The sequence below is a fragment of the Argentina anserina genome, chromosome 4, assembly GCF_933775445.1.
Source record: "Argentina anserina chromosome 4, drPotAnse1.1, whole genome shotgun sequence".
NCBI classification, from domain to species: Eukaryota; Viridiplantae; Streptophyta; class Magnoliopsida; order Rosales; family Rosaceae; genus Argentina; species Argentina anserina.
The window spans coordinates 26,699,800-26,714,571 of NC_065875.1; the positions used below are offsets into that span (position 1 = coordinate 26,699,800).

Sequence of the window (14,772 nt, forward strand, 5' to 3'; positions counted from 1 at the left end):
TAGCCAGAAATTAAATAATTTGAACAATAAATAATTAAAACAAAGTTATTAAATAATTAATAAATAAATTATTAAATTTATAATATAAACAATAAAAAAACAATTTCATTACGATACTTGATTTCTCTAAAGTAATTATAATTGTCTAAGACGATTGTTCATATTTTGAATTTTTTTCTTGATAGTTTCATTATATATATATATACGGATTTTCTCAAATGCGGAGGTCCGCACCAATGATTTTGGTGCGGATTTCCATCTTTATACCACTTCTTAATCGAATTTTCTCATCTCCACCGTCTAGTATCTAGATAATATTGTGTAGAACATCTCTGCAAAATTTCAGCCAATTTGCTAATCGTTAAGGCCCTCAAAATCGAATAACAAATGGACGGACCAAATTCTGTCGAACATGAACCGTTCATATTTTTAACAGAAAAACGCAATTTTGAGGGCCTTAACGATTACCAAATTGGCTGAAACTTTGCAGAGATGATCTACACAATATTATCTAAATACTAGACGGTGAAAATGAGAAAATTTAATCAAAAAGTGGTAAAAGATAGAAATCCGCACCAAAATCTTGGTGCGGACCTCCTCACCAAAATCTTAGTGCGGAACGCCGCAGCCAAGAAGGACTATATATATATATATATATATATACAGTCTCTATCCAGAGTGAAGCTTCACTCTGAAATTACAGAGTGAAGTTCCAATTTTGGCACACTTTTCAGTCAATTTTTTTCACCATAAGCGATTCAATATTTAGGTATACTATTCAAGATCATCTCTACAAAGTTTCATCCAATTTGACAATGGTTTGAGCTTTCAAAATTGAGATTTACACGAACGGTTCACGTTGAACAGTTTTAATTCATTCATTGATTTAATCTAATTTCAATACCTTAACGATATCCGAATTAGATGAAATTTTGTAGAGATGATCTTGAATAACATACTTAAATATTGAATCGCTTATGGTGAAAAAATTTGACCAAAAAGTGTGCCAAAATTAGAACTTCACTCTGTAATTTCAGAGTGAAGCTTCACTCTGGATAGGGACTGTATATATATATATATATATATTGGAAAAGAAGAGTAATGAATATAGTTTGTAGGAATTCTACCCAAATCAAAAGAGGAGAGACATATCAATATTAACTGAACAAGATATCCCATAATGATAAGAAAAATGTGGCTCAGTAGTGGCTGTCCGAAATGGACAAGAAATCATTAATGTAATCATTAATTAAAATAATTTTACCGTAAGATGAGTCAAATTTTTAATTAAAATATAATATATTCAATTTTGATCGATCAATAAGAGAAAAGTTGAAATTTGAGACGAGACAATTGTCCCTTCTCCCCCCAACGTCCCATCTCGCCCCAACGTAGCTACCACCATGAGAGTGAGTACATATATAGTTACATATTCCTCACTCCCTCACATTTTTGCGAAAAGTCCATACAGGTAGCTAGCTCTAGCACTCGTTAGAATGGCCGATGATAAGTAACTTCACAACAGATGCATGCATCAGATATTTCTTAAGCTTTCACGTATTGGATTTGAGATGTTATTCTTTTTCGAGGGGTGATTGCTGTTCGATACATATCAAATCAAACTAACAAATGATGCAACTGTTGGTCTGGACTTTGGAGGCATCTAGATGACAACGTACACGTTCTTGTTTTCCATTTTAGCGGGCTACATATGCAGTAATCATCGGCCTCACTCATGCTGACAATAATGAGACGGTAACACAAATACAAGTGATGCAACAAAAAAACCTCTGAGGTAGTTATTTCTTTGTACTTAAAATGAGAACTTATTCCTTATTACAATCTTTATTAATGATTAAGTAATGCTTAAATCAAAGATTTAGCTTCATTAAGAGACATCTGAATAGGAATATGTCTTCAATAATCCTTGCCGTTCAGGAATGTCTGAATGTCTTGATCCTCTCTTGTCTGACTAATTAGCACACAAATGCGCTACAAATTCATTAATACATATGTCTGAGCTTCCCCCTTTACTAATATCCTTCTTAGCCAACTCCCTCCATCTTTTCGAATTCTTCTTAATCTCTTTGCTTCTTTCTCCTTCCATTACTTCCTTCAGACAACCAACAAACTCTTCTTTTCTCACAATCCCCTCATCATCTTCCTTGGCTCTGACTCCAACCTCCCAAATCTCTTCCACGAACTTAGCATTGGTCAATTGATCAGCCCACTTTGGCACTGCAACCATTGGAACCCCAAGGCTGACTCCTTCAAGAATAGAATTCCAACCACAATGAGTCACAAAACACCCCATTGCTTCATGTGCCAAAGCTTCCAGTTGGTTACACCAAGTCACTAGTAGACCCTTCTCATTTACAGAGTCAATAATGTCATTTGGCAATTTACTCAGTTCGGATTTTCTTACCACCCACAGAAAATTCACCCCACTTTCTTTCAAACCTAAAGTAAACTCCTTCATTTGTCCTGCAGTCAGGGACACCATGCTTCCAAAGGAGACATACACAACTGATCTGGGTGCCTTGTTTTCTAGCCATTTGGTGCATTCCTCATCAAGGGGCTTCCATAGACTTGCTCCATAGCCTCTGTCTCCTTTAATCCGATCATCCAAATAAGCGGAAGGGACCATGGGTCCAATCAACTTTGCTGGCCACAACTTTGCTACTCCTTTGGCAGTCTATAATTTGGAACACATGATCAAACCCCACAATTAGTTCTACCATAATCAATTAATTTTTAGTATATCACTCAATCATTACTTGACCGAAGAGATATTAGTCAGGCTATCTTAAATTAGCGATGTATCATCTATATATATATATATATATATATATATATATAACATTTCCAACGATGAAAGTTCATGCAAATTAACTACGCACTGAGTAAAACTATCGATCCGTACATACCTCGCCTTCTAGTGCTCTGAAAGTATTTCCAAAGATCCAGTCAGCCTCGTCCAAATTAGAGTACTGGTTCATTTTCATCTTCAAGTAAGCTGGGTAACTATCTGGCTTCTGAAGCATACTAGGCAGATCAATAAGGTTCAGTGGAGGCAGGCCAGGAATTAACAAGGGCATGTCTTCAGGCTTAAACGGCAGAGAAAGTATTCCATGATGAATTTGAGACACAATGCTACATACTGCAGCTGAATTTGTGAAAAAAGAGGCTCCATATATGCCATGCTCCTTGGCCACATCAAGAGCCCAAGGCAGAAACGAATCATACACAACACAGTTCACGGGGAACTCGGAGTCTTCGAACTTCTTCAGAACTTGGGATAGGGTTCTTGAGCCATTGACCTTGAATGACTGAAGAAAGGTTTCCTCATTGGCCGCTTGAGTGAAGCCGGACTCGTCAAAACCATCGGAGATGGACTCGACGCCGACATTGTGGACGTGAATGGAGCTGGCAGTGTAGCTGGTTGTGGCTAGTGTGGCCTTGACTCCTTTAGAGGCTAAGCGCTTTGCAAACTGGAGGAGAGGGTTAATGTGGCCTTGGCTAGGATAGGGAAGCACCAGAACATGACCTTTGAATCCTCTACTGCTCTCCATATCTCTTTGATTTTGGGTTTGTGTTTCCTCTGGGGTCGCCACCAACTTTTTGTAGCCGCTGGAAAGAACTTGAGAAGTTGATAGTAGTACGTGAAGTAGGAAAGTTTCAGAAGAATCTGATATACGGGATAAATTCCTATATATGACGTAAGGTTTTCAATTGTTGTGGTTCTGAATTCTCCCAAACAGTTGCGGATTTAGAAAGTTTTATCAATTGAGATTTTATATCTGTACGTGGACATTTAGTACAACGTACCAGGCTAAAACTTTTGCCAAGTTAGTTTAGATTTGAGACTTGTTTCATACCAAATCCTCTATTAAATGAGAATGCGTGTCTGATTAATGTTCTGTGACAATGAATTGGAAAAAGAAAACTGGCATCTAGAATTGAAAACCTTTATAAATGGAAATTGGCGACAAGAATGGCTATTTCTCCAAATAAATTTTAATGGAAAATGGAGTTGCAGATCTTTTTCTTTATTTCCATCTTTAATCCTATCATTATCAATGGCAATAAGGTTTATTTTGATTCATCTCGAGATCAAAGTGTTAACCACTTACGGTAAAAAGTATATTGTACCGTGTCTTATGTTAAAAGGATATATCACTGTATCTTTTTTTCTTTTCCTTGTTTTGTGAGAGTTGTTGTAACCTCACATTTTTCCTTCATCAAGATACACAGTTAGACCCGATGTACGTAGTTTCCTTTCAATTCCTTTTCAATAGTCCATGTTTTCTATCAGAACAATTAACAAATCATCACAAAATTTCTTGAAACAACTCATGCATGTCAGCATATCTCAACTCGATCACATAAAATGAACAATAAAGTCATGAACAATGAACAATGTAGTAGCTATAATGTACTACAGTACTTGTGATCGACGCAGATGATTATCGACAACAAAAGAAAATGCAAATGGTGTAAGTTCATCGATCTCATAGTTTTATATATTTTTTAAGTTTAATGATAATTCATATATATATATGTGTGTGTGTATATATATGGTCCACGTTATTCACGTGCCAATGTGCCACGTACATGTCATCTTCATGATTGCAGCTATCTAGCGAGAATCCGGAAAGATGGAGCTGTATCTAAGATCGTGGACAATTGACCAGAAGAGCCACAGCGATCACATGTGACTGATGTGAGGTACATTGCTTCATTTGAACAATAAGTACTTGTATGTATTTATCTCAGTGACCTCTTTCGAATTTTCGTAACAGATTCGAAGGGCTGGAAAATTTTATGTGAAAGGAAGACCAGATCGGTGATACGTTTTGCAGCAATTATCGCGACTCTTGGCATCATCGACACAGCATGCAAGGACGTCCAGGATGTGTTTGATACTTAAAGAATCTCGAATTCATAGGAAAGGGTTTCCATCATTCCATCAACACATACACGCAAGCCTTTATTTATGCTAAAGGCCTAAAGCTCTCTCTTCCAGACACAGAGAAAAGCTGTATTTGATAACATGATTCTGAAAGTTATTTTACGATTTCTATTGGTCTGTCAATATTCTATACCAGAGATGCGCCCGTGTAAGCCATGGTTATAATCTGTTATTATGTATGGGTAGTGCTACATACACTAAAATATATTACAAAATTTCAATACAAAATGACGTAGCATATACTATGTCATCGAGGTGGATTTTATATCATGTTGAATAATTACATTAAAATTATTTAAATTTAAATTTTGAATGATTAAAACCCTAATTTACTTCCGATGAAAAAAGCCCCTACTTCACCAATCACCTCTACTCTTGTGCCTCTTCTTCTCTACCAATTCTGCAGTTCCTCTACAATCCTAAACGTCCTAATAGAATCTCAAAATCTTTTCAATCAAACCATCAAACGAATTATCATACATGAAGAAAAAAAGTACCAAACCAATTGCAGAATAACATCACGATAGCAACTTGCAAGTGGATGATTGATCATGAATCAATTATCAAACATGATATCACGGGAAACCAAAGCAACATGTGAAGCATGGGTCTGCAAAATTTATTAAGTTTTTTTTACTGCTTTTAACTATGGTATTAAAAAAATAAATGAATAATAGTAAGGCAAAATTCCATGTAATCAATGATGTGGAACGTGCCACATCATTTGGTAATGAGTTTTGGTAATATTTTTTGGGGTCCCAAGCATTTTCCATTCTGTATTGTATAGCAGTATTAGGAATTTAGGATTGCTGAATGCTGCTGATTTGTTGTATACTTAGTTACTGTAATTAGGGTTCTCAAGTGATACACTTTTTTTTCCTCCATCGAAATGTTATTCAAAGTGATAGGTAAACTCGGTATTGGTATCGGTATATACGTGTAATAACCCTAAATTTTTCAAAACAATATTTGATTTAATTTGAATTCTATAAAGTTATGAAATTCAGTTTAAATGAATATGATTGTTTGCAACCTTACGGAACGAGAAACGGGAACATTCTCAGAACGTTTAACTCGAAAAACGTTACGTTTCCGTAACGTATATATCGACTTTTATTTTGTTGCTCGTTTGTGGAAACTTTCTTCACGAAAGTTGTAGAGCTCGTCGGTACGAGTTCGTGAGTATGTGACGCGTGCTAATCGGACGTCGGGTGAAAAAGTTATTAACGATGGAAGTTAGTTCCCGATTTGGAAACGGGTATATATGGAACTTTTTCAGTTAGGGTTTCCATTTGTGGAAATCCCTTCCTCTCTTCTCTCTTTCCGCCTCTCTCTCTCTCTCTCTCTCTCTCTCGGCCCGAGCTCACTCTCCCTCATTTCTTTTCTCCTTCTGTTTTTCCTTCTTCACCGAGACCACGCCGTCCCTTTCTCCTCCGTCTAGTGCCACCACTCCGGCGAGCCCAACACATGCATTACCACCATCTTGATCGCCTTGTCATCCTCTTCCAAGCCATGTCCCTCGATCATCCGTTGCACCCACGAATTGGTGAGATTTAAATCAAGGCAGTGGAACACCACCGAGGAAGCTCATCACCTCCGGCGGATTTCGACGATGTTTTCTTTCCTTCTTTGGGTGAGCTTGCCTAAACTCTTCATACCCAATCTAATTTTTATTTCAATTTGATGAACCAGGGACTAATCTCTCTTTTTCCTCCTCTTTTTCTGGGTTTATTACCCTCGGTACACCACCATCACCGTCACCCTTCTTCTTGTCGAAATTGAGAGCTCCTCTGACCCTAATTGATCTAAAAGAGACTTTGAAGCAATCACAGCCATCCAAGGGACCGTGGCAATGAAGAAGGAGGACTGCAGCAACTCGGATTGAAGTCAAGAACAGAGCAGCATCCTCGGCTTACATTTTTAGTTCTTCAGGTAGCAATTCGGCTCCTAACCCTCTAATTGATGTTTTTCAGTTCTTGTGAAAGCTATATTAATGTTGTATGCCGAATTGGGAGTGTTAGAATAAGATTTTTGGAGGCCGGAGTAGTGATCGGAGACAATGGGGTGAATTCCCCTGTTTTTACCATTTTACAGTTTACCATTTTACCATTTTACTGTGATGTGAAATGACAAAAATGCCCATGGCAGAAAATTACTGTTTTACTATTTATTTTTTACGGTTTTATCCTAAATTACCTTCAGTAAATGTAAAAAGTAATTTCAGAGGGGTAAATCAGTAATTAATATTTACTGAGACAATATTTACATTTAAATAGTATTCGTACGTACATAAATACGTAAACAATTTGTATACGTACAGAAATACGTAATTGATGTGTATTTGTACAGAAATATGTGAATAGTAAATATGTGAACAATACACAGTAAACGGTAACCGTGAATAGTAAATTCGTAAACCCAAAAATTGCTGAACAGTAATAGATTATTACTGTTTCGGCATTTAAAGGTTACGAAATGTTTCTAAATTCTTTTCTTATCTTTTCAAGGTGATCGATAAATCAAGGAAAGGAATTATCTTCAGAAATTGTGGAATTACGCTCGAGTCGATAAGGTGAGTAAAATCTCACATATTTATGAATCTACCCTTGCGGTGATTCTAAGATATTTGCAAGAGTTTTTAATATTGAAATACGACATGTATACAATATAATGGATTCTATATACATTGTATAAATGGTAATAAGTACATATATATATAATTTGCTATATTATATACTGTTATGAATTCATCTGGATTAGGTTAATTCGATGATAAGCATGTGAGTTTAATATGGAGATTGTTTAACGTTTTGTCTTCGGACGTGTTTATAAATTATGACATGTATAAAATATAATGGATTATATATATATATCGTATAAATGGTAAATAAATACATATATATATATATAGTTTGCTATATAATATACTGTTATGATTTTATTGTGATGATGTCATTTTGATGACAAGATATATCGAGCATATAATTTTGATTTGTACAATATGATGTGAGATTATTGTACGTGATTTTAACATTGAGATTGTTAAAATGTTGATTTGTCTTCGGACGTGATTTGGTACAATATGATGTGAGATTATTGTACGTGTTTGGCAAGTCGGAACCTAACCTTTGGCCGGGCAAAAGTTACGATACAGTTAGAGCTCTAGTCTGTCTGCCTTAGTACTGCATGTGAGGTAACGGGTGGTTGTCTGCTCATGGGTACTCAGATTGTTTTGGATGTTGGGTAGCGGGTGGCTATCCAATATCGGCGGTGTATTACGAGAAGGGTAACAGATGTGTACCAGCGTTCTTGGTACCCGTAATATAAATGCATTTGGGTAACCATAAGGGTTACTTAATTTCTCATGAGCGTTTTATTTCATATTTCTTTGGGACGACCAGATGGGCCGTCCATTGACTCATGAGTGCATTTATATTTGTTGATTTCTGGATTTCCGTATATGTTGATATGCGAGTTATGTTTTTATTTTACTCATACGAGCTGTAAAGCTTACCGGGTTTGTGTTTACAATCCCGGTGCACCAATTCGATGGTGTAGTGGATAACTCCGCAGGTGTGGATTAGCGGGATTTGACGGACCGCTCAGAGGACTTGAAGTTATTTACCTCCAGCTTGTGTGAGGATTTTGTGTGACTATCTTGTGAGGTTGTTGTGAGGATTATTTATTTCCATTTATTATAATGTTGAATTATAATTTGGTTTGTAATAATCGATTTGACTGAGTTGTATTGAGAACTCAGTGATGATCCGTTGTGCACGTTAAATGATTTCGATTTCATTGAAATTGTTTAGTGTTTAACGACTTTGAAATTTTGAGTTTTTAAGCTCGAAATTTTAGGATCGTTACAATACGGATATAAGCCGAATCCCGAACCGAACTACTAGTCTTAGTACTAATTGTATTAGCATTGCTGAATGCAGACTTGTTGTATTACTTGTATACCGTAGAACTCCTTTGATCGAACTCCTTTTTTTTTTCCACCAAACAAAACGTAATTCAAAGCGATCATCATCAAAACCTAGCTATGGTTACCAATATTGGCGATCTCAGCAACGACCTATTGGATGAAATCCTTTCTCGACTGCCACATGATAATTTCGTTTTCCAAAGCGGTGGTGCACTCTCGTGTCTGACCCTGATTTGACTTGCCGATTTCTACGTCTCCGGAGTTCTAAGCAAACCCCCAAAGCTGGTGGTGTTGTAGACAACCGTGGGAATGAACTGTTCCCTACAAAAGCTTTTGAAAGATTCCGGAATTTCTTAAGATCGAATGAGAAATTACTAGTGCTAGCGATACGCAACGATTTGGTTTTGTGTGTCGAACCAAAAACCCAAAAACAAATCCACGTCGATTACTGCATCTGCAATCCACGCACCATGCAAGTGCTTAGTCTTCCTCCAACCTCTGGACACCATGAACAACGTCCACCTTTGCGGTTCTTCTGTGAGCCTTACTATAAAGAAACCAGTGATGCTGGTTTTAAAATTAACGCCGATTGTAGGTTCAAGGTTGTGAGACTTCTTCGTCCTAGGAAAAGTGGAACGTGTTTTGAATTAAATATCCAGGTCGTCTCTAGTGAGACTGGTGAATGGAGAGAGATAGTTGTACCATGTCCGCAAGGCTTCAAGTATTTCGGCCTCATTTATTGTAACGACTCCAAAATTTCGAGCATAAAAACTCAAAATTTCAAAGACGTGAAACACTAAAACAATCTCAATGAATCGAAATCATTTTAAATGCCACAGCGGATCATTATTGAGTTCACAATACAACTCAGACAAACCAATTATTACAAACCAAATTTATAATTCAACAATTACATAAAAATGGAAATGTAATAATCCTTATTTCGGCCTCATCTATTGTAACGACCCCAAAATTTCGAGTATAAAAACTCAAAATTTCAAAGACGTGAAACACTAAAACAATCTCAATGAATCGAAATCATTTTAAATGTCACAGCGGATCATTACTGAGTTCACAATACAACTCAGACAAACCAATTATTACAAACCAAATTTATAATTCAACAATTACATAAAAATGGAAATGTAATAATCCTTACAATCTCTCACAAAACCCACAAATAAACCCTCACAAGTTCTCACACAAATCCACAATAAAAACCTCACCACAAGCATGAAAATGAATGACTTCAAGTCTTCAGCGTTGTCCTTCGATTTCTACTAATCAATACATGTGGAATTATCCCATACACCATTGAATTGGTGCACCTCGATTATAAACACAAACCCAGTAAGCTTTACAGCTCGTATGAGTAAAATAAAAATATAACTCGCATATCAATATATACGAAAATTCACAAATCGATAAAAATAAATGCACTCATGAGTCAATGGACGGCCCATCTGGTTGTCCCAAAAATATGTAAATGAAAGTGCTCATAAGAAATTGGGCAACCCATCTGTTTACCCAAATAAATTTATAATACGGGTACAAATGAACGCTGGTACACCTCTGTTACCCCTCACGTAGTACACCGCCGATATTGGGCAACCTCTTGCTACCCAACATCCAAAAATATGAGTACTCATGAGCCGATAACCCATCTGTTACCTCACATGCAGTACTCCGGCAGACAAACTAGAGCTCTAACTGTATCGTAACTTTCGCCCGGCCAAAGGCTAGGTTCCGACATGCCTAACACGTCTGAATACTAGTCTGAAGACAAAACTCGTCTGAAGACATCAAATCACGTCCGAAGACAAAACGTTTTAACAAACATCATGTTAAAACCACATACAATAATCATCACCTCATATTGTACATATTAAATCACATGCTCGATATATAAATCTTGTCATCAAAATGACATATTCACAACGAAACCATAACAGTATATAATATAGCAAACTATATATATATATATGTACCTATTTACCATTTATACAAAGATATATATACTCCACTATATCATATACATGTCATATTTCATTCTTTAAATTTCTGCATAATCTTGAATCTCCACAAGGGTAGATTCGTAACTGTGTGAGATTTTACTCACCTTATCAACTCGAGCGTAATTCCACAATTTCTGAAGGTAATTCCTTGATTTATCGATCACCTTGAAAAGATAAGAAAAGAATTTAGAATCGTTTCGTAAACCTTAAATGCCGAAACAGTAATAATAAGTTATTGTTCAGCAATTTCTGGTTTTACGAAATTACTGTTCACGTATTTACTATTCATGTATTTTTGTACAAATACACATCAATTACGTATTCTTATACATATATATTTTGTTTACGTATTTCTGTACGTATGAATACCATTCAAATGTAAATACTGTCTAAGTAAATATTAATTACTGATTTACCCTTCTAAAATTACTTTTTACATTTACTGAAAATAATGTACATTTACATTTACCGTACGTAAAATAAATTGTACATTTACCGTACGTAAATCACATTTTTACATTCACCGTCGTAAAAATAAAATTTACAAATTTACTGTTCGAAAACACTATTCACGCACCGAGCCTAAGGCCGGCGCGTAGCACGCCACCGCCGCCCCAAAATCCCTCCTTTCTTCCCCCTCTTCCTCCCCACGGTCTCACGCCGCCCCTAGACCCCTCCACGCCCTCACACGCGCCGCCTATGGCGGCGGTATCCTCCCCACCATCTCCAACCTCCGATCTCCCCCAAAACACCACAAATCAACTCAAAAATTCAACAACATCATCACAACAACCAACTTAGGCTAATCTCACCTCGAATCGAGCTTGAGGAAGTCAGATTATCGCCGGAGGAACATCAACAAGAATCGCGCGAGCTCGGGTCGGAGAGCGAGGGCTCACGGCGGCTCGAGAAGGTGCGTCGACCTCAGGGTCGACTAAGGAGGGCCGCGCGGTGCTTCCTGGGCCAGCGGTGCGCGACACGACGGGCTGGAGGTGGAGATCACCAGTGAGGAAGTGAGATCGGGGAGGGAGAGAGGAAAAGAGAGGGAGGGAGGCGCGTGGGGTGAAGAGAGAGAGAGAGAGAGAGAGAGAGAGAGTGAGGGGTTTCTAATTTTAGAAACCCTAAACTGAAACATTTCATTTATATACTCGTTTCTAAAATCGGAAACTAACCTCCATCGTTAATAACTTTTACATACGACGTCCGATTCGAATGCGTGACGAGTCCACTAACTCGTATCGTCGAGCTCTACAATTTTCGTGAAGGAAGTTTTCGCAAACGAGCGACAAAATAAAAGTCGATATATACATTGCGGAAGCGTAACGTTTTTCTAATTAAACGACCTGAGAACGTTTTCCGTTTTCGTTTCGAAATGTCGCGAACCACCAATTGTCGTTTTGAACTAATTTCACAAATTTAACAAATTGAAAACACTCGATAATTAGTTCCGAAAAATTCGGGTTATTACATTCTATTGGAGTAGATTTGGTAGCAACGGAATTCTATATTGGATTGGTGAAGGCAGATTGCTTGCACTTCGTACTCCGCTCATGATCAACAACGACAAGATCAATAATGGTACTACTACTAATGTTGAAGCTGATAGCCATTATCAATTTCATGTAATAGAAATTGAAATGCCTGCCAACCACTCCTATGATCCCGATGGTGCCATGAATTCTTGTCACCCTCGTTACATAGGTACTTACGGAGGACGTGTGCGGTTGCATACTGCAACTTAGATGAGGAACCCCCTTTGCTATGTGTTTAGGAGTTGAAAGAAGAAGAGCTAGACCAAATGATGCTGGAAGGAACTCGAAAACTGGGTCTGGAACACATGAAAAGCTATACACTGGACCAAACAATGATTCCGAAGCATTCAAAATCAGTGTGCTACATTGCCTATGACTCAAATGATTTGGATGTGGTTTATTTAACTGTAGATGAAGACACAGTCAAGTACAACATACGAACAGGAAGCTGGTCGAAGATGGATAAAACGTCTTAGAATGTTAAATATGGTTGCCACTTTAAGCTACCATGGTGGCCTTCACCATTACCTAGACTTCTGGAGTGTAGTTCCTAGACTTCCAGAGAGCTTAGTCTGACGATTTTTTTCTCGATAGTTTTGGTTTTATCTGATTTTTTTTTCTGTACTGCTACGTACAATGTGTTAGCTTGCTGGGTTTGTCTTCCGTTTTGGCTTTAAAACTTCTTATACTTCTTATGATTCCTCACCTTTCCTGCCCTAATTGTTTCAAACATCTTCACCTAATTAAGATTTATTTATTTCCGTTTCTAGGATGTGGAATGTGTATGTCTTGAAAGAAAGAAATTATGGCCCTCTTAAAGAGCAGTTGGTTTATACGTACAGGCCTCTTACTCTTGTATACGACGCAAGCTCGCCCGATATTGCAAAGACAACTTCATCGAGTTAACGCAGAAGTAAGATGCATGTGTTCTACTTTGGTTTATTGTAATATTGTTCACCTTAATTTCAAGTCGTTGAAACACACCAATATGAATATATAGCCAGGGTAAATTAAGCGAACTAAATTTCGCATTAACATAGAAAAGCGATACAACTCAAACAAGTATACAACACAAGAACATCTAAAAAGTTTCACAAAATTATTCATTCCAAATGTTGATTCCGATCCTCACTTTCCTGGATATTTGAAAGATGGATAGCCAGTGATTTTAAGGGCACTTGAGGCGTTTGCCATGAGTGGTCATATTAGTGTAGCATGTTCCGCAGACCTCTCTGTTGCCGGCGGTGCCCGGAGGAACGCACTTGCACCTGACACAGCAAGTTCCACATGCCCTGATGCACCTATTTGGCCTCGAGTGCAAGCTGCAGCGCCCCTTGCATAGCCCTTCACAGTCTGCACCAAAACATTCAAACAGATAAAAGTCATCTCATCCGAACACAGAGCGTGCTTCACAATATAAATTTCTAAAGACACTTACTCAGATATGGCAACAACCTTCTGTTAGGTCCTTTCACCACTGCCTGGAAGATTAACAAAACAATTGGTAATAACTAGGGTTAGCTTCGAAAGAAGGCAAAATACAGATGAAAGAACTTAATTGAAGAAGGAAGTGATGATTGAACCTGGCTTTCATGGTCTTCCACCTTAGCATCATCAGCTGAAACATGTGCCACGCAGAAGATCAAAATCGCCGCGACAAGAAGCAAACGCGACGCCATCTAGTCGTGGCAGTACTCTCTGCTATTCAAACTCAAAAGCTAAAATATATGTGCAGTTCAAATTGTGGGAAGCTTGAAGCTAGCTTTCAACTACCGTGAGTATTTCTGCTTTCTTTATATAGCCGTGATTCTTTGGTATAGTTGCAATCTTGCCCCATCATGCGTGTAGTAATTTCTCGAGGAAGCGAGTATAAATTTCAGAGCTGGATTTGTGGGTCGGAAGCGGCCATGCCATAGCCATGACTCCCATGAGCACCAACATGGTATTAGAGAATGACGACATGTCGGTCTCGGTGGGTCAGCAGCACGAGTCGAATATCTAAATATATGGTCGATTTGATAACGAAAGCTCAGTAATAGTGAATTGGTTGAGGTTGAGGGAGCAGTGAAGTGAGATGAATACTGAACGTAACAGAAGCCAGCTCTACAACAGTTGGAGAGATACGGTGCCCTTATAGATGAGGGATGGACATCATCCTCGTATTTTTCTGTCTCGTTATAGGCGAAGTTTGGCACAATGCCTGCTTGCTCATCTTGAGCTGGAAGCCTCCAATATCATCAAACCTAAGTCTACGAAACTCTAATTCGTTTATGGTTCATTAATGTATCGATACATCTAATTCGATAATACTCCTAATCCTCCCTT

General features: G+C 37.7%; 2 protein-coding genes across 2 annotated transcripts; both read right to left on the bottom strand.

The window, feature by feature from the left end:
* Nucleotides 1–1,888: 1,888 nt before the first annotated feature.
* LOC126792507 (UDP-glycosyltransferase 74B1-like) lies at nt 1,889–3,572 on the bottom strand. Its single transcript, XM_050518917.1, is given in 2 exon segments — nt 1,889–2,695; nt 2,928–3,572. Coding segments are annotated over 2 exon segments (1,452 nt in total).
* Nucleotides 3,573–13,615: 10,043 nt separating this feature from the next.
* Nucleotides 13,616–14,126, bottom strand: LOC126791811 (gibberellin-regulated protein 3-like). Its single transcript, XM_050518299.1, has 3 exons — nt 14,031–14,126; nt 13,886–13,928; nt 13,616–13,800 (listed from the first exon to the last, which is right to left on the bottom strand). The coding sequence occupies exons 1-3, from the start codon at nt 14,124–14,126 to the stop codon at nt 13,616–13,618; spliced, it is 324 nt and encodes a 107-aa protein (XP_050374256.1).
* Nucleotides 14,127–14,772: the final 646 nt, after the last annotated feature.

Coding starts and splice junctions, on each gene's coding strand:
- LOC126791811 (XM_050518299.1), bottom strand. CDS start 14,126: ATGGCGTCGCGTTTGCTTCTTGTCGCGGCGATTTTGATCTTCTGCGTG. Junction 13,929..14,030: donor TGGAAGACCATGAAAGCCAG/GTTCAATCATCA, acceptor TTAATCTTCCAG/GCAGTGGTGAAAGGACCTAA. Junction 13,801..13,885: donor AAGGTTGTTGCCATATCTGA/GTAAGTGTCTTT, acceptor GTTTTGGTGCAG/ACTGTGAAGGGCTATGCAAG.